A 22,500-nucleotide genomic window follows, 5' to 3' on the forward strand; every position below is an offset into this window, starting at 1 on the left:
GTGCCAAGGTTTAAAGGTGGTCAAAACCTCACTCAAGGCGACCATCTAAGTTATCGCATAAAACCATGAAGACAAATACCCCAAATGTAATCATCTTCATCATACAATTTTCAAACCAAAAGCATACATAAGAGATTTAATTGCAGGCAATTAAGGTAAACGACGCTTTGTACCTGCTTTCAATAGGAACGTAATGAGGCTTTGGAATGAGAAATAAATACAGTAAATGGAAACATCTTGCTTTTCACAATCGCTGGGCAATGATGAATTTTTTTTTTTTAGGCATTGTTGGTTATGGCAATATAACTTTGCTGACAGCAGCTCTAAGTAAACAACTTGGAAACTGTTGAAGGGCCTGTGTTGTTATTCCAAGCCGTGCTACGTTGGCTGCGTGTAAGACTATATTAAAATATCACATGGCTCCGACCTTCAAACAACATCAAGAGATTGGAATGAAACAAAATGGCAAAAGCTACAGGACGATGACAGGTGCAGAATCTAAAAATAAATGTTGAAGTTTATGTGGTAATTTTTTTTTCATTTCCCACTCCATTTTTTTTTGTATACAAAGTTGAGACTCATGGAAGAAATATAATGCAGAACAGAAGAGGAGTAGAACAACGAGCATACAGCGTTGTAGAGGGATACAAAAGAGAGTCACTTGGAGGATGAATGGGCAAGCACAAGTACTGGTCTGAAAGAACAGGAAGACCAGTCAGGTCAGGTTCGATCTGTGACCTGCTACAGGTACCATGTAAACCTGTACTAACCTGTTCCATGGTCGGGTTGTCGGCGACTAAACCGTCTCCCCCACCAGGTTTTCTGGTGAGGAGGGTGTTTGGATATGGACACCCAGCAGGATTAAAAACAAAACCTGTCAAAGGGCGGAGGAGCTCCTTGTGAGCCAACGGCCATCCATATCTAGTGCCCAACTGTGTCTGCAGACGTCCTCTTGCAGTTGGGTCACTTCTTATTAGGAGGTTGGTGGCAGGATTTGCACTCCGGCCACCGTAAAACCCTTCATTCCGCAAAACGCAAAAATGCAAAAAAATCTGAAAACCCACTCCGTGGGAGTACCTCCTGTGCAGCTTCCCTTCGCAGGGCAGCTCACCGGATGACGGGATTGGGGCAAAGCCTTCGGGACCCCCAATCTTTGATGATAGGAGGGAAACCACGGGGTAACATCCCTGGGTCAGATTGCGGGAGAGTGTGTCGGAGTGGTGCTGAGGTGTCATCCACCAGACGGCGGTCTCCTTGGGTTAACCTGAGGCGGTCCCTTCGGGTAGGTGCCTGGAATGTCCTATCCCTAAGAGAGGATGATCACCTGTCTCTGTTATCATCTGAGCTCAAGCGTTTGGACATCGGGATTGCAGCTCTCTCTGAGGTTCGGAGACCGGATTGCGGAGAGATAATGGTGGGTGGTTGCACCTACTATTGGTCTGGTCGCTCTGATGGTTACCATACCCAAGGAGTTGCTGTCGCTGTGTGCAATAAGCTGACCCCAATGATAATTGAGGTAACACCGGTCAACGAGCGTAATATGAGATTAAGGATTCGTCACTCCTAAGGTGTCATTTCCCTGGTCTCTGTTTATGCTCCGACTGAGGCGAGTGATCGTGAAGGATGCATTCTACGCCACACTCGAGTCTGTGGTTGATCAGTGCCCCAGACGAGATAAACTTCCAGTCTTGGGGGATTTCAATGCATCGACTGGAACTGATAAGGATGGTTATGAGGTGTGTGTTGGTCCCCATGGGTCAGGAACTATGAACCAGAATAGCACTAAGTTCCTTGACTTTGCAAGAAGTCATGGACTTAGGGTGGCTGGTTCATGGTTTCAGCGCCCACAAGCTCATCGCTGGACTTGGTATTTCAACGCTGGCGGTGTGTCAAAGGAGATTGACCATGTCCTCATTGACGGTCATTGGAGGATGATCCAGAACTGCAGGGTCTACCGGAGTGCTCAGTTCCTCAATACTGACCACAGACTTGTTGTAGCAACTCTAAAGCTGCACCTTAAATCCTGGAGAATGGTACCATCCCAGCTTAGGCTGGATGTTGCCAAGCTCAGGGATGAGAGAGTAGCTGAGGAGTTTGCGAACAGGCTGAGTGGACACTTCGGGGGTCTGGGTGCTTTGGGGGGTCCTGAAGAGTTGTGGAGCGCCTTCAAGACCACCGTCCTTGATGTTGCCGGTGGATGCCTTGGAGCTCACCGAAGGGCAAAGAAGAATTTTGTCTCTCAAAGGACACTGGATACCATTGACCAGAGTCGCAGGGCCAGGCTGAATGGCAGAGCTGAGCTGTTCAGGGAGCTGAGGCGTAAAACTGTACGTGCACTGAGGGTGGACAAGGAGGCCTATGTGCGAGGAATCTGTGAGGGGGTAGAGCATCACCTGTGGACAGGTGATTCTCGTCCCGCTTACAGGGGAATTCGCGCATTAGGTTCATCCAAGCCCATCCCTCGGAGCACTGCAGTTCGAGCAGAGAGTGGTAGGCTCTTGACAGAGGAGTCTGAAGTGAAGGCCCGCTGGGCCGGTTACTTTGAGCGGTTGTACCAGGCTGATCCCCAGCTGTCGAGTTGGACGTCAAGGGTGTTACAATCCCTGTTGCTGACCCTCGAATCAACTGTGGTCCACCTTCGCTTGTGGAAACACGGGCTGCGGTGAACCAGTTGAAACGGGGCAAAGCTCCAGGGATCTGTGGCATCCATGCCGAACTTCTCAAGGCTGGTGGAAATGCTGCACTCGTGTCGTTGCATGCAGTTTTGTGCTCTGCCTGGAACACAGGCATCATCCCAACTGACTGGAAGAGGGGCCTTGTTGTCCCTCTCTGGAAAGGGAAGGGTGATCGCCAAGACTGCAACAACTACCGAGGGGTGACGCTGCTCTCAGTGCCGGGCAAGGTCTTTGCTCGGATAATACTTGATAGGGTTCGCCACAATCTGCTTGAGCAACAGCGTCCAGAGCAGTCAGGCTTTACACCAAAGAGGTCAACGATTGACTGTATCCTTGCACTTCGTGTCCTCACCGAACGCAGACGAGAGTTTCGGCAGGGGCTGCTTGCAGCCTATGTTGATCTCTGTAAAGCGTTCGATTCAGTGAATCGGGATGTCCTCTGGAGGATTCTTGGTCTTCGTGGGGTGCCACCCAAACTGATCGATCTGATGTCTGAACTCTACTCTGGTACTGAGAGTGCTGTGAAGTGTGGTGGTACTATCTCTGACTTATTTCCAGTTGTTACTGGAGTTCGTCAGGGATGTGTACTTGCCCCCACACTTTTCAGCACTTGTATGGACTGGATTTTAGGGAGGATGTCGGAGAGATCAAGTTGTGGTGCATCATTTGGGAATGTCAAGATCTCGGACCTTGATTTTGCAGATGATGCAGTCATCTTTGCGGAGACTTTAGACATCCTTTTGGAGGCCCTCGAGGTGCTGAATGAGGAGTCGGAGCCACTGGGATTACGGGTTTCTTGGGTCAAAACTAAGATCCAGGCTTTCGGTGACATCTTGGATGCTGCTTTCCTGTCTGTGTCTGTTTGTGGTGAGGATGTTGAGGTCGTGGAGAGATTCACTTACCTTGGCAGTGATATTCATGTCTCTGCTGGCTGCGAGTCAGAGGTCAATAGACGTCTGGGTCGGGCCTGGGGAGTCATGGATTCACTGGATCATGGGGTGTGGCGCTGCCGGTACCTGTGCGGGAGGACGAAAGTCCGAGTCTTCAGGTCCTTGGTACTTCCAGTCTTGCTCTATGGGTGCGAGACTTGGACTCTGACCAAGGATCTGAGACGGAGACTTAATTCCTTTGGTACCAGGTCTCTTCGGAGAATCCTTGGCTATCGCTGGTCGGATTTTGTGTCCAACGAGCGGTTGCTGAGAGAGACTCGGATGAGATTTGTTACCTGCATAGTCCGTGAGCGTCAGTTGCGGCTGTATGGACATGTGGCTCGTTTTCCTGATGGTATGAATGTGACATTTATTACTGGTATCTGACGAATATTTTCTGCTTGCAATATGATGCATATCCACTGTGAACCAAATAACTTACTGCTTTATTTCAGAAGACCAAAAATGCACAGTGGACATCCCATTCTATAAAATATTTTAAGGCATTGAAATTTATGGCAAATTGTTAATTTCACTTGTGGTTACGATTCCAGATTAACCATGGCGTCCTGTGGAGAACCATCATGTAAGAAGCGTGCAACTGAACCTTCCATTGACTTTCGAATCTGCTTGTTGAGTCAAGGAGACAAGTTCACTGACATTAAAGGTGTTCATCAACTGGAGCATCTGTGACTACCAGAACTGGAATCATACCAATCATTGTTGGACTGTATAAGCAAGAGTGCTCAATATCAAAACCCTGAGTATGTTCCTTTGCATCAACAACTGAGTGGCATATCTGGAAAAGAACTAAACAACCAACATGCAGTGTGGCACAAATCATGTCATGGTAAAGCAACACACAAGCAACACATTGAGAGAGACAAAGCTAGATATGACAAGGCAGTTTTATCTCAAGAATCAAGTGTATTGTCATACAGCAAAGTCAGTGGTCGCCCTCCTGCATCACAAACATCTAACACCCCAAAGCAAGCAACTCCTGCATCTACCAGCACACTAACAGAATCTCGTTACCCTCTATTTCAAAAGGAACACTGTTTCTTCTGTCAAAACAAGAATATTTGTGGTGGTAAGACAGAACGCCTTATTACTTGTCGAAGTGTCGATATTGGAGTGTCAATCCAAAACATAGTTGATGTTAGCGGGAATGAACAATGGAAAGTAAACCTGGCAAACATCATAACTGATGGCGACTTTCTTTCAAGGGACATTAAATATCACAAAAATTGCCATACCATTAACTGGTGCAAGTACATACAAGCCAAAGAAAGAGTCAGCAACAGAGAACATCAGGCAGAAAATACAGTGGAATTTATTTCTGCAGAGATTGAGTTCAGTACTGAATTGCAGGAATCTATAGATCAAGGAAGCATCCCACTACAGACACGAGCACAGTGATAAAGCTTCTGGAAGATCTGGTGGCCAATGACACAGCTCAAGCTTGTGCACAACCTGCCGAGTTTGAAGAGGGATCTGAGACATGTCTTGTAGTTGTTGGAATGGGAGTGGTACAATAATTAATGGTAGTCAAAAATTTCAAGACTTGCAAAGAACTTGCAACATCCTTTGTCACACTCATTGACTCAATGGCTCGTGGATATTGTCAAGTGCGAGTTATATTCGATAATTACACCAAGAATGCATCACTGAAGGAGCAGACGAGAGAGCGGTCGAAAGGCAAGCTGAAGGGAACTAAATCCTACATTGTTCAAGACTCAACAGGCATCAAAGACAAAAATATGTTTCTCACCAGCAGCAGCACAAAGGATTCACTGACTCTCTACCTTTCCCATCAGCTCATCCACTACAGTACCGTCAAGGTTATGACTGCAACACGGAAAGAGGTCATGACGAATTATGAAGTTGAAACAATGAAACGGTGTCAGCACACAGGAAGAGGCGGACACTTTAAATTTATCATGCTGTAGAAGTTGCGAGCAATGGAATGAATGTCCACATATATTCACAAGACACTGATGTGCTAGCTTTTGGCTCTACAAAGAACACCACTACTTGGCAACCATTCTGCACTAATCATGGGTACAAGCGAAAGACGGAAAGTCTTCCTCCAGCATTATATATATATATATATATATATATATATATATATATATATATATATATATATATATATATATATATATATATATATATATAAATATATAACACGCTTGGCCCAGAGAAATCAGCAGCTTTGATCAAATGGCATGCTCTCACAACTGTGATAAGACATGACATATCCAAGGGAAGGGAAAGAAGGGGTGCTTTACAACTTTCCTGAAGGAAAGCCCCACCATTCTGAGAGCACTAGCTGACCTTGGCGAAGGGGATGAGCCATCTGAAGAAGTTATTCGTGGTTGTGAAGAGTTTCTTTGCTCTCTTTTCTCTCCAGTTGGAGTCCACTTTGGGCAAGTAAAGATGCTGAGATGGTTTTTGTTCAAGCAACTCACAGATGAACAAGGAGTTGACAAACTGCCACCGACTCAGGGAGCATGGATTGAACATATACGCCGTGCCCATGTCCAGTGTAATATCTGGCACCAGGATATGGTATTGAACCCAACTTTTCTTGACCCTTTGACCTTGGGGTGGTGAAACCAAGACAAAAAACTACTGATTGTTCTTTCTCAGGTTGCACCAGCTCGAGTCTCAGTGCTGCAGCTCGTCAGGTGTAACTGTGAGAAATCAAAGTGTTCAAGAAGGTGCTCATGCAGAGGAAACATTGTGTTCTGTACCGAACTTTGCAAATGTGGTGGGGAAGGCGACAGCTGTACGAACATAACACCACCAAGGATTGGTGAAGATCTAGAAGATTATTGAAGCAATGACAATTATAAATGTTTAATCAGTAACATTGACACTCCTGATTCATACATGTAGCATTTTCATACTTTTGAAAAAAAAAACAAAAAAAAAAAACTTATCCATCTTCTAATTGTATAACCACCCAAATAAATTTATATTGAATTACATGCTCTGTATTATTTCTGTTAAATGTTTTGGAGGATTGGCAAAGAGTGTTCCAATCATAAATATGTTGTTATTATTGGAATCCTCCTGTGCCAAAACATATGATTAGACACCAAAAACATCTTCTTATGTCTATTGGTTCAAAAGTAATGGCATTTTACAAAGAAAACCCCCGAAATCAGGCGGCCATCTTGAATTTTTTCCAATATTTACACTATTTCTAATCCTCTTAGTTTGCTTCAAATTAATTTTTGTCCCCTTTATATGAGTTTAGATAAAATAAAATAAATATTGTATTACATTTGAATCAATAGTTATGGTTCATTTGCAACATTATTTTTAAAAGAAGATTTTTGGCGGTGGCCATTTAGAAATTCAAAATGGAGGCCCAAAATGTTAATGGAAAAACTGGCACCCTTTTTTTTCTAAACCAGTGAAGTTTCTAGATGTGTTTAGACATGGGTAACACGAATCTACCCCAAAAAATGACAAATCCAGAAAATGTTACATAAGCCCACGGACTATTGGCCATGATCTGAAGAGGTGAACAGCCATCTTGAAGCCCTGGAGGAAAAATGACATTGAACAGACTGAGGAAGTTAGTTCCACAGGTGAGATAAAATGAGGAACAAATGAATGAAGGTGAGCAGTCAACCTGGATTTTGGGAGTTTCACCTAAAGCGGGTTACTAGCAGTACGTGTATGCCCTGCAGAATCATTGGGAGAAAGCATATGAGGGACGGAGGAGCCACAATCAGGAAAAGGCGAAGGGTGCGACACAAGAAAGGAGGCAGTAGAAGATAGAGGCCACCAACCTGTCAGCGATGCGAGAATAACAGGCCCAGAAATCAGCTTCGTTTTGAGAGATTCCAATAATTTTGAAGGCAATGGGTGTATATATATATATATATATATATATATATATATATATATATATATATATATATATATATATATATATATATATATATATATATATATATATATATATATATATATATTGTTACAGATTTGGAAACCTTGTGCACACAGACAGTTAGAGTCCATAAGCTTAGTTATTTCCATAAGTATGTGTTCACAGTTCGAATCCCCCCTTTGTCTCATGGGAATTACATGTGTGCGCTACGAATTATTGTATAGTCAGGATTATTAGATCTTTTAACAACAACTACTACTACTACTACTACTACATCCACGACAACAACGACAACATCAGCGTGCCGTCCTGCACTCGACCGGTCGCCATTGCCCACGTCTTTTCGGCTGAAGGCGTGGTCGGAGCCTCCAACGCCTCAGATCGAGGCTTCGTCCCAAGGAAGAGCAGAGAGCGTTTCCTCCAGCCAATGAGTGGAGGGCGGGCAACACACGCATGCCCCAGCCAATCGGTAGGCCACCACGAGTCACCTGACAACTCACCATCCAATCAGGAGGTGAGTGGCGGGGGAGAAGAAGCCCTCCTTCCTCAAGAGGAGGAGTGGGTTGTCTGGACGAGCGTTCGGGAGACGGTGATCGTCGCGATTGCGGCGCGGAGTGTGGTTGTCTGGATGAGCGTTCGGGAGACAGTGATCATGGCGATTGCGGCGCAGTCTGTGGTTGTCTAGACAAGGGTGCGTTCTGCAGGATCGTGGCGATTGCGTTCTGCAGGATCGTGGCGATTGCGGTCTGCGGTCTTGGTGGCGAGTGTGGCTTGGTCCCGTTTGTGGGATATATTGTTACTGTGGGATATATTACAATATATTGTTACGGATTTTAGAATCCGGTCTGATGAATGCATCCACACATCCAGGTCCTCAGACAGTTATTTCCTTCAATGCATGTTCAGATTAGCCCCATCCCCATGTCTAATGGGATCTTAAATGTGATGCGTTGAGAAGGGTAAAGGATAGATCCCCTCTCTTATGGGAAGCTTTTTTCTTTACGACAGACACGTTCACACACATTTCTTTCACAAGCTCTGAAGCCCGCCCTCATTTTTCCTCAGCAGCATTCTTTCGCGAGCTCCGATGCCCGCATTTTTTGAGAGCGCACGGGTCGTCATGGTAAGCGTGCCGCGGTGGGGAGGGTGAGCTTGGGGTGGACGGCACCCCGTGGAGACGGCCCGGGGATATAAAAATGAGCGAGAGAAAGCATGAGGTACGTTCTGTGAGGAGAGACGGTCTGAAGAGAAAGAGGGACGTTCTGTGAGGAGAGACGGTCTGAAGAGAAAGAGGGACATTCTGCGAGGAGAGACGTTCTGAGATATAAAAAAAAAGTGAGGAAAAAGCGAAAGAGGGACATTCTGAAGAGAAAGAGATACGGAAGAGAAAGCCTGAAGAGAAAAAGTACAGAGAAGAAAAAGCAAAGGGCAAGAGAAGCAACCAAGAAGCGGGTGTCTAACCAGCGCCGAAGAGACAATTCGCCCTTCCAGTGCTTCGGCAAGCGAGCGTGTGGTGCACGCGTGGGTGTGAACAGTGCCGCCAACAAGCGAGGTTCGGGTGGATCGCCAACAACACTGGGATCTAAACCCGCGACGGACAATCTCGGTGCCCTCCAGATGGCGACTGGCGTTCAAGGCTGCCCCGCGAGAGGGTGCACGGCAAAACTGGGTGGTGGCGACGGACGTGACACGCACGCATTTCAGAACATTTTTGCTTCACGGACGACTTTCTGGTGAGTGAGACGATTTTCTCCCCCTCCCTCCCCCTGAATGATCCGCTGGGTACCCTTGCCTGCGTTTAGCTGCAAGCAAGGCCTAAGTCACATTTGGCACGGTGGCCGTAGGGTCTACAAAATCTATGGCCACCAGCAATTATAGGGCGGCCGCAGTATTTCCACGATCACACAATGTAGCAGTCAGATGTTTTTGTTTTTTTTCGGGGAGCTGCACGGAGTATTTATAAATTGTGGAGACCGAAAACGTGGGGGTGCCGTACAGTCTTTGATTTGATGTCGCACGGTGACCTTAGGGCATCCCTGCGGTGGCCATAGAATTTTCAAGGCAGACGCAAGGTGCCCGCAAGGCGACCGCAGGGGTCCCCAAGGCGAACGTGTGGCCAGACGGACGGTAACGAGTGGGTATATATATACCAGTTCTTTTTTTACTGAAATGAAAATAAAACAGTTTGGAATATACCAGGATATACAACTGAATATACAATAACGATTATATATATATATATATATATATATATATATATATATATATATATATATATATATATATATATATATATATATATATATATATAACTGAATATACCAGTTCGGAGTATAGGCAAACACCTATACTCCGATCTCTAGCGGTAGCGCACGGTGGACGCACGGTCGACGCAGACTGCCACGGAGGCCGTACATAGGACGCACGGCGGGCGTAGGGGAACCGTGCGTCGACCCTGCATTGACCGCAGGTAGTCACACAAACCGCAAGGCCACCGTACGTTGAACACAGGGACGCCTTTGGACTACCCTACGGCGACCGTGGAAATAGTGCGGCCGCCATAATTTTTTGGGGGTTGGTAAAATTCATTTTCCATTGATAAGAGTCGCACGAATAACGCAAGCCCACCGTACGCCCTACGTACGGTCGACGTGGAACACATCTACGTCACAGCTCGGCTTGTCGAATTGCTACGGCCAACGTAGAAATGAAAAAAGTTATAACTCCGCATTATAATTCCACGGAGACCCCTATGGCCTGTAAAAGATAGCCATATGGCGTAGGGCCACCCTGGAGCCACCAAAGAAACTCTGCGGCGCCGCACGTTTCTGTCAATTCAGGGGGGGTACGGCCGCCGTATCCTAGCCGTAGAGCAAATGTGACTTAGGCTTAAGTCACCCCCAGATAAGCATCTGCTCTGTCTCTTTCCTGGCATTTTAATTGATTTTGCTTTGAAATTCTTTATTTACCTCAGCAAATCAAAGGTTGTTTTTATTTATTTATTTATTATTAATTAATTATATATTTGTCGATTTCCAACCTGTCCGTGGTGGTCCTTTCCTTCTATTGGTCAAGCATTGTTCGAACCGAGATAGACTGGGAGGTAATTACCACAGATTTGACCAAAAAAATTGTCGGCACGCACCAGCGGTTAAAATGCTCGGCCGCCCGAATTAAAATCTAATCAGATAATAATGGTGCTTTGCCGAGGGCACACTCCCCACTCAGGTAACCACATGACCTCCAGTTAAACGGAATAATTAGACGGCGGACACTGGAACTCGTGGTTGACTGGGTGGCGTTCGTGATTTTAAAACAACCCACCATACCATAACGTCAATTGTGAGCGGTGGCCCCAGGTTTGGCTCTACCGAGGACAACCGGGGATTAATCCCCGAGTGACAAGCTGGCGTCTTGGTATCCGCAACAATATATATATATATATATATATATATATATATATATATATATATATATATATATATATATATATATATATATATATATATATATATATCTATATGAGCCCCTTAGAACCATACCGGGCCATCCCATCTTGGTGTACTTTTGAGAAAAAGGGACTCAAAGTTCTCAGGCTGAATCGGTTGGGAGAAAATTGGAGTCGTTATTACCATCTCCTTCATCGATCATATCCATCAACTCAGCATCTGTCAGATGTCTGGCCGCCATGTTTACATGGAATCATGGGGAAAATGTGGGATGGCCCATTCAGGCTCTGGCAAGTCAGATGCATATTAACAGAGCCAGAGAGGTTTTTTGCTTATATCCTCATCATAATATATTCTGATGGGTTGGCCATTTTGGCCCTGAAAGGTATCAGTTTTGTGCACCTGAAGACGATCACAACTCAATTTCACAAAAAAGGTGGGATGGCCCGGTATGGTTCTTTGGGGCTCATATATATATATATATATATATATATATATATATATATATATATATATATATATATATATATATATATATATATATATATATATATATATATATATATATATATATATATATATATATGAACACACACATTGTTAAGGATTCAGTGACAGAGGGATTCTCAACCCACTCCGGCCATCTCCAGGGTTTATAACGCCGGCTGGCTCGGCACAGGCCTCGGGTCACGCGTCTTCAATTGCGATACCAACGTAATCCTGGACCTTACCAGTTGGGGAAATAGAACCCCAGTTACAGACTGGTTTTGTGAGATGCCGAGCATTTTCTGCCGTTCTGTAACCATTTTGGTTTTATATGCCAATCGAATGGATCGTTCCTCGAAGCGACACGAATTAATCCATAGCGGCAACTTCATACGAACCAACCAGATTTATTGGGGAACATCGAGGAACACAACACAAGCAAAATATTCACGACAATGTTTTTATTAACAATCTTTAACCCGTTCTTAACTAAGGAACTACGGATTACAGGTTTTGAGGGGGTCCCTAACGAGATATGCCTTAAACAGCATGCAGACAAGAGACAGACAGACAGCATGCAGACAAGACAGAGTACTTGGTGATGTTTCATGGACGAGAGGAAAGCGTCAAAAGCACGAATGTCGCTCGTAACAAGCCGATGTCCACTGATTTGAGCCCCCAGCTCGAACATGCCGCATGGCAAAATGGCCCACGCCCCTTTTTAGCAGACCTCACGCACACACTCTCGCGCGTTCAGACCCCGCGAGGTCGACTGCACCAGAGCGAAAGATCCACGGTGGTATGCTCCAGCTGACTTTTCACAAGGTCCAGCATACAAGTCCAGGCCCGGCCTGTTCACCAGGCAAGGCCAAATTGAGGTGTTTGGGCTCTGGCAGGCGGATCGACAAACGTGTCGAGGACCTTCTCATGAAAGTCGATCACCAACTCGACGTGCAGGCAGCCTCTAGTCGTTTCTCCTGCATCCTTCACGAAGCAGATCGCAGACAGACACTCGTCGTTAATCTGTTGCCTTCCCTGCCTTTCTTTCGGCTCGTTCCTCACGAAAAACAAACAGACACAGCTTTCCCGTGTACAGCCGATCGGCACCACCTCGGCGCTCACAGTTTTACCACACTTCTTTTTCGTTCGCTCTCTGCGAGCCACTGGCTCCTCCCCTTTACGAAGCCGACAAACTCCTCCCCTTAGCTCCACCTCCCTCTCCAGGCCACTCACCCTCAGCCGACTGGGCGTGGCCTATCGTCCGGAGAGGGGAAGGAAGAAGAGGGAGCCCTCGGCACACCACCACTGTACGAACAATAAAACCTGCATCCTACACACATGTAACGTCCATTTAACTAAACAACCTAGCTGAACATGCATTTAATGGGGGATCTGAGCTAATCCTATATTTAGTAGTCTACTAAGGGCCATTCCCATAACAATATATATATATATATATATATTTGTTGTGGGTCAGGGACGTCAGGTGAGAAGACTACCGGGGGGGGGGGGGGGAAGCTATCTCGGGTTCCCACCAGACTCCCCGGAATTGCACGCCGTCGCACACTGATAATTCCGTGACGCGGCGGGTCGCGAACCAACCCTGAACGCCAATAACTCAACCACGTGAACTGGGGTCCTCCGTCTATGGATTAATCGGGTTACCTAATTAATCACGTGAACTAATTACCGGGGGACACGCCCTCGGTACGCCTTGTCCTAACCAGATCACTTTACCGGATCAGATGCAGCCGAACGACACTGCCAAGGACGTACCGGCTAAAAAGGAACAGATCATTGGGAATAAAGTCCCGGATAGGTTGGGATACGGACCATGCTGGATCAATGAAAGAAAACAAAAAAATGAGCTGGGAACATTTCTGCAAAGGATTTATTAACAGGCAGGCAAGGAAGGTTATGTGGCACAATTGATAGATTTATTGGTGTATGTGAGCAGGGATAGGAAGAAAAGTGTGGTGCGACTATAAAACAAGCAACTTACAAAAGCAGACAAAGAGCAGCTATCCCGATATAATTCTTGTACATTCCTAACTTAAACGAGGACAGGCGCCATCACACACACACACACACAATACCGATGAAGAGTAGCTAATGAGAAGAAAAAGGAGAGGAGATGAGACCAACGGTCTCTCAATACCTTTCACGATTGCCCAACTGCGCCACCAATACGTTTTGGGGAGGATGCTCCGCTGGGCGATACCTCCCTGACAACTGGTGCATCGTCTCCCGCTTCATGACACTTCGAGCAGAAAAGCGTCAAACTAGAGAAATGGGCGCGACTGACAGGCATGAAGGAAGGACTTTGGGCGGAGTTAGAAGCCAGTGGGTGGATTGGCAGACAGGATCAGGTGGGTGGATGGATGAATTGAGTCAGTGGCAAGGCGGTGAAGAAGACGGAGTCAACAGGCGAGCTGGAGACGAAGGCTGACCCAGCAGACAAGGGACGCTGAGCAGGAAAAGAGGACGACTAACAACCCCACGACCAGTTCTTTTATAGACCCCGTGGTGCGGGCAGGGTGACGACCCGAAGCGATGTGTCGTCACCCGAATCTGGCACTCTGGTTGGGCCCCGGCCAGCACACGGGCCGGCCGCCATGACCGGAAACGGTATCACTGTACTTCCGGCCAGATGCTTCAAAGCTGCGGAATCGTCTCGCTCCGAGCACCGTGACACGATTCGCCCTGCACCGAACTCCCGGGCCGTCCACGGTGACCAGCGGTCAGCGCCAGTCAATGCGCAGCCCCGCCTGGTGGCAGCCGCGCCGAGCAGAGAGGCGAGAAGATGCTCGTGGTCCACGGGAGACCTGGCCGCAACCTGGCCGCAGCCCCGCCGAGCAGAGAGGCGAGAGGATGCTCGCGGTCCACGGGAGACACCTGCGGCCACGGTGATCAGCGAAGATAGACGGTAAGATGCTATAGTAAACCCATGCAGACCCGAACAAGATGTGGGTTATTCGTGCCTTGCTCTGTGTATGATAATAAACTATTCCGGGACTGCAAGTGGGTCCGCCGCCATCGAGCATACGGTCATCTATATATAATTCCGTGTGTGTGTGTGTGTGTGCGTGTGTGTGTCCGCTGTTTCTCTACAACCACTGGTCCGATCTAATTGAAACTTGCCAGGTATATTGCTGGGGACCTGAGTATGTGCCTTTTCAAGGTTTGATATTAATCGGACAAGTGCTTCCCAAGTTATGGCCTTTTATTTACCAACCAATGACAAGACACGTTGCTGCGTAGGCATGGCTGATGGGGAAGAGATTCTCAGCCGCGTTCCCCATTACGGGTTACAACGTACGGACTTCCGGATAGTGATGACTTCGTGTATTCCAATAAATTCTCGATTTCTTATGCGCATTTATAGATAAACACAATGCCCCAATCCAGTCGTCGTTTACGAGAGTGAAGGAACAGCCTTTGCAGTTGCTTGAAAGTTTTTTTGGTTTGTTTTTTTCTTTGGGGGGGGGGGTTGCACGTACGGCCATGCACATACATCTTTTTCTTTTTTTAATCTTCTCTTTGTGTTTTTCCTTGCGATGACATTGCGAAAAGTCAAAATACGTTGGCGCTAATTGAATAATTGGCCATTAAAACCAAATTGCAAACTAGAACGGGCACTCGTAGAGCGCATACCTTCGCCGCAGCCACTAGTTACCTTTGTATTAAGTTGTCCACAACGCATCTCAATACAAATATGCATTTCATGACCCCCATGACCTTTGGCCCACAACCGCTACCTCGGGTGACAATAGTACTATACCTTGTGTCATTTCAGAAGATGGGGAATTGAACACTGAACAATTTGGAGTTAATTTGATGTAAATCGGAAACATATTAACCATTTTCATCATGAAAAAACGATGTTGACCTTTTTGTGACCTTGACCTTTGATCCGATCGCTCCCAAAATCTAATGGATTTGTCCTTTCATGATGCCAAACAAATCCAAAACAATTAAAGCCTCTCTGCGTTTTGTTTTTTTGCATTAAGTTGTCCACAACGCTTTCCGATATAAATGTGAATTTGTGTGACCCCCTTGACCTTTGACCCCAACCGCTGCCTTGGGTGACAAAAGTACTATACCATGTGTCATATTAGAGGATGGGGAATTTAATTTTGAACATTTTGGAGTTAATTTGCTGTAAATCAAAACAAAATTGACAATTTAATCACGAAAAAATCACTAACACCTTGTTGTGACCTTGACCTTAACCTTTGATCCGATTGCTCCCAAAATCTAATCGATTTGTCCTCTCATGATGCCAAACACATCCACAAAATTTCATGACAATCTGCGAAGTGATTTTTGTGTAATGTTGTCCATAACGCTTCCCAATCAAAAACTCCATTTTCGTGACCCCCTTGACCTTTGACTTCCACAGACTAACTTGGGTTGCAAACACTATACCATACGCTATATCAGTGGATCGGGATTTGAATACTGAACATTTTGGACTTAATTTGATGTAAATCGGAACAAAATTGACACTTTAATCGCAAAAAAACGATTTTGACCTTTTTGTAACCTTGACCTTGACCTTTGATCCGATCGCTCCCAAAAGCTTCGCCTGGTGTCCTTGAGTAACTGCACATCATCTCTGAAAATTTCATGCAAATCGGTCCAGCAGTTTTTGCGCAATGTTGTCCACACACATATTTACCAATAAATAAATACACAGGGGTCAATACAATACCTTCGTCAAACGAAGTTTGCGAAGGTAATAATCGTAACTACGATATGCGAACTTCCGGACAGTGAGGACTTAACTTCCGGACTTCCGGATAGTGACGACTTACTGTATTCTTTCTGGGTTTTTTCTGGATTTTTTTCTCGATTTATCGACTTACTGTATTCTTTCTTTCTCGATTTCTGTACTTTCTCGATTTCTTTCTCAATTTTCTTAAACACAATGCCCCAATCCAGTCGTCGTTTATGACAGCGAAGGAACGAAGCTGCGAGTCATGCACGCGCAGTTTGAAAGTTTTTTTTTGTTTTTTTTTTGCACGTACGGCCACGCACGTACGGGCACGCACGTACAGGCACGTACTAGTCTATCCAAAAGCGGCAGTGTGCACGGTGCTAGCCGTGATGTGTCAGGAATTGAGGGAAAAGATTGGATATAATTATGAGATGGAGATTCGGATTGAAGAAGAGGATAGATGGATTATTAAACTCAGAAATGGGTTGAAAAAGAGTGTGCCGTGTGTGTACTGTAAGTTGTTAGCATTTGGGGTGTTGTTTTCCCATGACTGGTCTTCTGTGAGGACACATTCTTATGCAAAGGGCATGGCTGTGGTTTTTACAGATGGGTGTCCGAGTGGAGTGCCTGCCGGCCTAGCGAGGACCCCTTGCTTGGATTTACCTCAGGAATAGAGAAAAAAACAAGAATAGGAATGAGTTCAGAGATTTAATCAGACCTAACTATGCGATTTACACAACGCACTGTCCCATTTGACAAAAGAAAGGGACTATCTGACTATGAATGAAATTACTGTCTGGGGACCACTGTATGTTGGCTACCATTGGTGTTGGAGGGATGCGGTTTCCAGAACCGCAACAATATATATATATATATATATATATATATATATATATATATATATATACATATATATATATATATATATATATATATATATATATATATATATATATATATATATATATACATATATATATATATATACATATGTCAGAATCTCAGTGGGTGGGTTTATAGTGGAGAGGGGGAGTTGCTCCCCAAAATAGGTATTTGAAACAACAACAAAACATTTTTTATGAAACTTTATGTGCAATTAAAATGTTACAATTTTTGGAGATTTGACCCCTGGTTATTTTTATTTTTCAAGATAGATTCACAAGATTCCCCCACCCTCCCCCCCCCCCCCCAAGTCAAAATTTGTGGTGGACTTCAATTTCCCTGTAGTATGATTTGCTTTGAGATTTATGAACATTAAATCAGAGGACGAGTATCCTTGAAATTACAATCATGAAATTGGTTTTAAAACCTAATTTTTCTTCCAATAAGAAGGCACATTGAGGATCACACAAGTTACAAAAATGAATGGGCAAACACAACAGACAGAAAATAATATTATTAAATAAAACATTTTCCCCCAAAAGCAAATTGTTTGAGCTCACCAGCATCCATTACGAATCGTGCTTTCAATCTTTCAGACACAACAAAACGCAAGGCCATGGTGTCCATTTCTCTGTGATAAGAAAAGGGAGACAGACACAACACATGATTAATAATGCAATCCTTAACGAGCTCATCAAATGAAAATTGTTTTCTTAAAAAGGAAATTTCTCTCCACTTGAGAACTCAAGCAAATGATAAAAGAACCAGGATAAAACATTACACGGCAATTGAGCATTTCAAAACAAGACAACATCATTGGTGTACAAGATCCTCACAAAGGTTGAATATTAAAGAAAAGGTGGTGGAGGAGGGGGGGAGTCGCTGAGCGGGTGGTGGATGAGGGGGAAGTCGCGGAGCGGGTGATGGAGAAGGGGGAAGTCGCGGAGCGGATGATGGAGGGTGGGGGGTCGTGGGTCGGGTGGTGGAGGGGGAGTCATGGGTCAGGTGGTGGAGGGGGAGTCGTGGAGCAGGTGGTGGAGGGTGGAGTCGTGGAGCAGGTGGTGGAGGGTGGAGTCGTGGAGCAGGTGGTGGAGGGTGGAGTCGTGGAGCAGGTGGTGGAGGGTGGAGTCGTGGAGCAGGTGGTGGAGGGTGGAGTCGTGGAGCAGGTGGTGGAGTCGTGGAGCAGGTGGTGGAGTCGTGGAGCAGGTGGTGGAGTCGTGGAGCAGGTGGTGGAGTCGTGGAGTCATGGAGCAGGAGGTGGAGGGTGGAGTAGGTGGTGGAGGGTGGAGTCGTGGAGCAGGTGGTGGAGGGTGGAGTCGTGGAGCAGGTGGTGGAGGGTGGAGTCGTGGAGCAGGTGGTGGAGGGTGGAGTCGTGGAGCAGGTGGTGGAGGGTGGAGTCGGGGAGCAGGCGGTGGAGGGTGGACTGGTGGAGCAGGTGGTGGAGGGTGGACTCGTGGAGCAGGTGGTGGAGGGTGGCGTCGTGGAGCAGGTGGTGGAGGGTGGACCCGTGGAGCAGGTGGTGGAGGGTGGAGTCGTGGAGCTGGTGGCGGAGGATGGAATCGTGGAGCAGGTGGTGGAGTCGTGGAGCAGGTGGTGGAGGGTGGAGTCGTGGAGCGGGTGGTGGAGGGTGGAGTCATGGAGCGGGTGGTGGAGGGTGGAGTCGTGGAGCGGGTGGTGGAGCGGGTGGTGGAGGGGGACTCACGGAGCGGGTGGTGGAGGGGGACTCACGGAGCGGGTGGTGGAGGGGGGACTCACGGAGCGGGTGGTGGAGGGGGACTCACGGAGCGGGTGGTGGAGGGGGGACTCACGGAGCGGGTGGTGGAGGGGGACTCACGGAGCGGGTGGTGGAGGGGGGACTCACGGAGCGGGTGGTGGAGGGGGGACTCACGGAGCGGGTGGTGGAGGGGGACTCACGGAGCGGGTGGTGGAGGGGGGACTCACGGAGCGGGTGGTGGAGGGGGGACTCACGGAGCGGGTGGTGGAGGGGGGACTCACGGAGCGGGTGGTGGAGGGGGGACTCACGGAGCGGGTGGTGGAGGGGGACTCACGGAGCGGGTGGTGGAGGGGGGACTCACGGAGCGGGTGGTGGAGGGGGCACTCACGGAGCGGGTGGTGGAGGGGGCACTCACGGAGCGGGTGGTGGAGGGGGCACTCACGGAGCGGGTGGTGGAGGGGCACTCACGGAGCGGGTGGTGGAGGGGGCACTCACGGAGCGGGTGGTGGAGGGGGCACTCACGGAGCGGGTGGTGGAGGGGGCACTCACGGAGCGGGTGGTGGAGGGGGGACTCACGGAGCGGGTGGTGGAGGGGGGACTCACGGAGCGGGTGGTGGAGGGGGGACTCACGGAGCGGGTGGTGGAGGGTGGTGGAGGGTGGTGGGGGGGGGGGTCGTGAGGCGTGAAGTCGTGAGGAGTCGTGAGCCGCTCCGTGAGGCGGATACTCAACACAGAAACAAAATCCGTCGTGTGGAAGTACAAGTTGCTGTCACAAATGCCGTGTTAAAGCAACAGCTCACATTCATCAAACAAAGGAAACGTGACTGGATATCATCAACAAACTGCAGCAAGACAGAGTTTCTTTGAAGACGGCCATGCGTGAAAAAGAACCCCGTTACGTTTCTCTTCACAAGGACGTGCTTTTTCCAACAAGACTTATGACGAAATTCGGAGGAGGTCAAACAAATGCGCGACGCAAAAGACTCACCTCACGTCAGATTATCGATGTCTCCCGCCAAATCCTTCCAGCTGACCACAAGTTGTTGTTGTTGTTGGTGTTGTTGTTGTTTTTGCTTTTGTCCTTTTTGTTCTGGTTCTTGTTATTATTTTTGTGGTCACACGAAGGAGCGACATGAAGTCGTTGCTGACCAAAAGCACGATAACGTTTCAACACGAATATAATTTTATTTAAAATTTTAGCGGGGGTTAAAAAAAGAATATGGCAGCGGTGGGATTCGAACCCACGCCTCCGAGGAGACTGGAGCCTTAATCCAGCGCCTTAGACCGCTCGGCCACGCTACCAGCTGTGACGAACTTTTAAGTTACTCCTAAAGAAGTCAGCGTGCCTAATATATCTCATTAAGGTGTATTTGATTTCTTGTTGTGTGTGTGTGTGTGTGTGTGTGTGTGTGTGTGTGTGTGTGTGTGTGTGTGTGTGTGTGTGTGTGTGTGTGTGTGTGTGTGTGTGTGTGTGTGTGTGTGTGTGTGTGTGTGTGTGTGTGTGTGTGTGTGTGTGTGTGTGTGTGCAGTCAGGCTGAGGCAAACGAGGCAGTTGCCTCGTCGCTCATTTCCTGAAATATGATCTGACCTGAGCCCTCTGTCCATCTGAGCTCCCTGGGGAGTAAATTATCACAGCGACCCGGCAGTGCTCTGAATACTCTTATCTCCACTCCTATCACAATACCTCAATTGGATAATACCCCCCCCCCCCGACAATGACTGAACAATCCTCCTCCTTCCTCCTCTCCTCCTCCTCCTCCTCCTCCTCCTCCTCCTCCCACTCCACTGATCTCATGAGGTGCCAGCTCGTGCACTTGGCTCTGTTGAATTAACGTTTTGCTATCCGGGGAGGGGGGGAGGGTGAGGGCCTGGGGGAGCTGGTTTTTTTTAAATAAATAAATTAACGTTAAGATCACGTTAATCACGTTATGTGTAAAATATGAAAAAAAATATTTTGATTGGGATTGCGACAGAAAAAAATATTTAAGTTCTGGAAAAAAAATCCATGCAGCCCCGCCCCCACCCCCTACATAAATAATGGTTGCCCCCTGAAACTCATGCACTTCTTGGCACTCGCTGATGTCACCGAGTGGGTACATTGTATTTTCTTGGGAGTATTTCCAGGTCATTGATTTATGGATTTTTGGATTTGGATAATATATTTATGGATTTTTGTAGCTCTGAATCCTCCTTATTTGTGGTCCTTCAACCCATTATACTTAATTTCTATTAAAAAAAAAATCACTGAATGTTCAGTGTAATGTTTTACAGTGATATTAATTCAAATTAAGTTACATTTATTTAATTCAATTCAATTTCTATATGTTGAATGACAGAATGTGTCTATAAGCAGGATGCTATAAGAATATTTTCTACCTTCCTAGATTTGGACCATTGGGAAAAGAAACTTAATTGCTATTGACCGCTTCTGTGCCACCTTTGACAACTTAGGTGGCTTTTTGGTAGTTCTGGATAAATTGCCGTGTATTTAATTATGACCAATTATAATAGAGCTCATAGATTTGCAATTATGTGTCCCTCAAGTGGATGGAGACTCAGAGAAGACAGGGGTCAGGGTCAGGGGATGGTGGAGGTGTTACATTGTAGTTTTGGCCTGCCAGCATTGGAAGAATGTGACCTAGTTCCAACCACAAACCCCACTTGGCACTGTATCCATAGATCACACTGTCTGTCAGCAACAGCCTTCCCAAGTTACTTTGGAAGGCTGGTCAGGACCCCTGCACAAATTAGAATGGGAGGATATCATATGTTATATCTCTCCCCTCCCCCCCCCCCCCCTGATATTACACAGGAAAATAAAATTATCCCTATGTTTACTTTCTTATTGTGTTTGCAGGATATCGATCATGAACATCCTTTAACAGATTTGGCCTACCACATACATACTGTCACAAAACTAAAATCACACTATCAGCGGCTCCCCTCCTCCCCCTCCTCCCCCTCCTATCCCCCCACCACGTGGCATCTGAGCCACCTATGCTTTTAGCCGCAGACGCTGGCTCTAAGAGAGCTCTGCGTTGTTCTTCGTCTTCTTGTTCTTGTTCTGGTGAAGACAAAACCTTTGAACGTCATGATGTTATATTTGTAACATCATGACATTATGTGTGTATGTGTAAGAGAGGGAGGGAGGGAGGCAGAGGAAAGGAGATAGAGAAAAATGGAGGCAGAGAGAGATGGTGATAGGGCAAGCAGGAAGGCAAGCAAGGAGGCAGAGAGGGAGGCAGCAGTCAGATAAGTAGGGAGGCAAGATAGAGGGAAACATAGCAAGGACATTGACTGGTGGAACGACGTAGTTCTTGCACAATTTTGTGCTCGTTATATTTTGGCCAGTGTAAAAATTTCAAATGTGGAATTATTAAAACTTGTACACAAAATTATCTCCAAGTCAAACATGGAAGGTTTGGAGAAATAATTCTTGACTTAATTGAAAATATAGGAATATGTAGGAATTTTGTTTGAATATATAGAAATATATAGGATTTAAAAATATATATGAGACACTTAAAACATAATAAAATAGAGGAAATATAGGAGTGCTGGACAGACTGTAATATAATTTGCTGAAAGCTATATAACATTGAGACCAATCATCTTGTAGGGCCAATTCCAAGAAATCAGCTCCAAGTTCTTCCAGTTCAAACATACCTCAACCATCCACGGGTTATTCAACTCCTGTCTCTTCACCTGATGCAGTTGCCAATACATCTAAGAAGTCTG

The 22,500-nt window shown here is 46.5% G+C and overlaps 1 protein-coding gene and 1 non-coding gene across 8 annotated transcripts in view; both read right to left on the bottom strand.

The window, feature by feature from the left end:
• Positions 1 to 22,500, bottom strand: part of BRCA2 (BRCA2 DNA repair associated) — a 265,664-nt gene that overhangs the window by 203,350 nt on the left and 39,814 nt on the right. For 5 of the 7 annotated variants that reach the window (XM_085850729.1, XM_085850730.1, XM_085850728.1 and 2 more), the window contains exon 3: positions 17,609 to 17,679. In XM_085850729.1, the coding sequence (XP_085706855.1) occupies positions 17,609 to 17,679 (71 nt within the window). The other 2 variants (XM_085850732.1, XM_085850734.1) reach the window with 2 other exon arrangements.
• TRNAL-AAG (transfer RNA leucine (anticodon AAG)) lies at positions 19,983 to 20,064 on the bottom strand. The gene has a single exon. It is a non-coding gene; the product is annotated as a tRNA-Leu (tRNA).

Source organism: Eptatretus burgeri, chromosome 13 (assembly GCF_056783735.1).
Source record: "Eptatretus burgeri isolate ZD-2024b chromosome 13, Ebu_testis_v1, whole genome shotgun sequence".
NCBI lineage: Eukaryota > Metazoa > Chordata > Myxini > Myxiniformes > Myxinidae > Eptatretus > Eptatretus burgeri.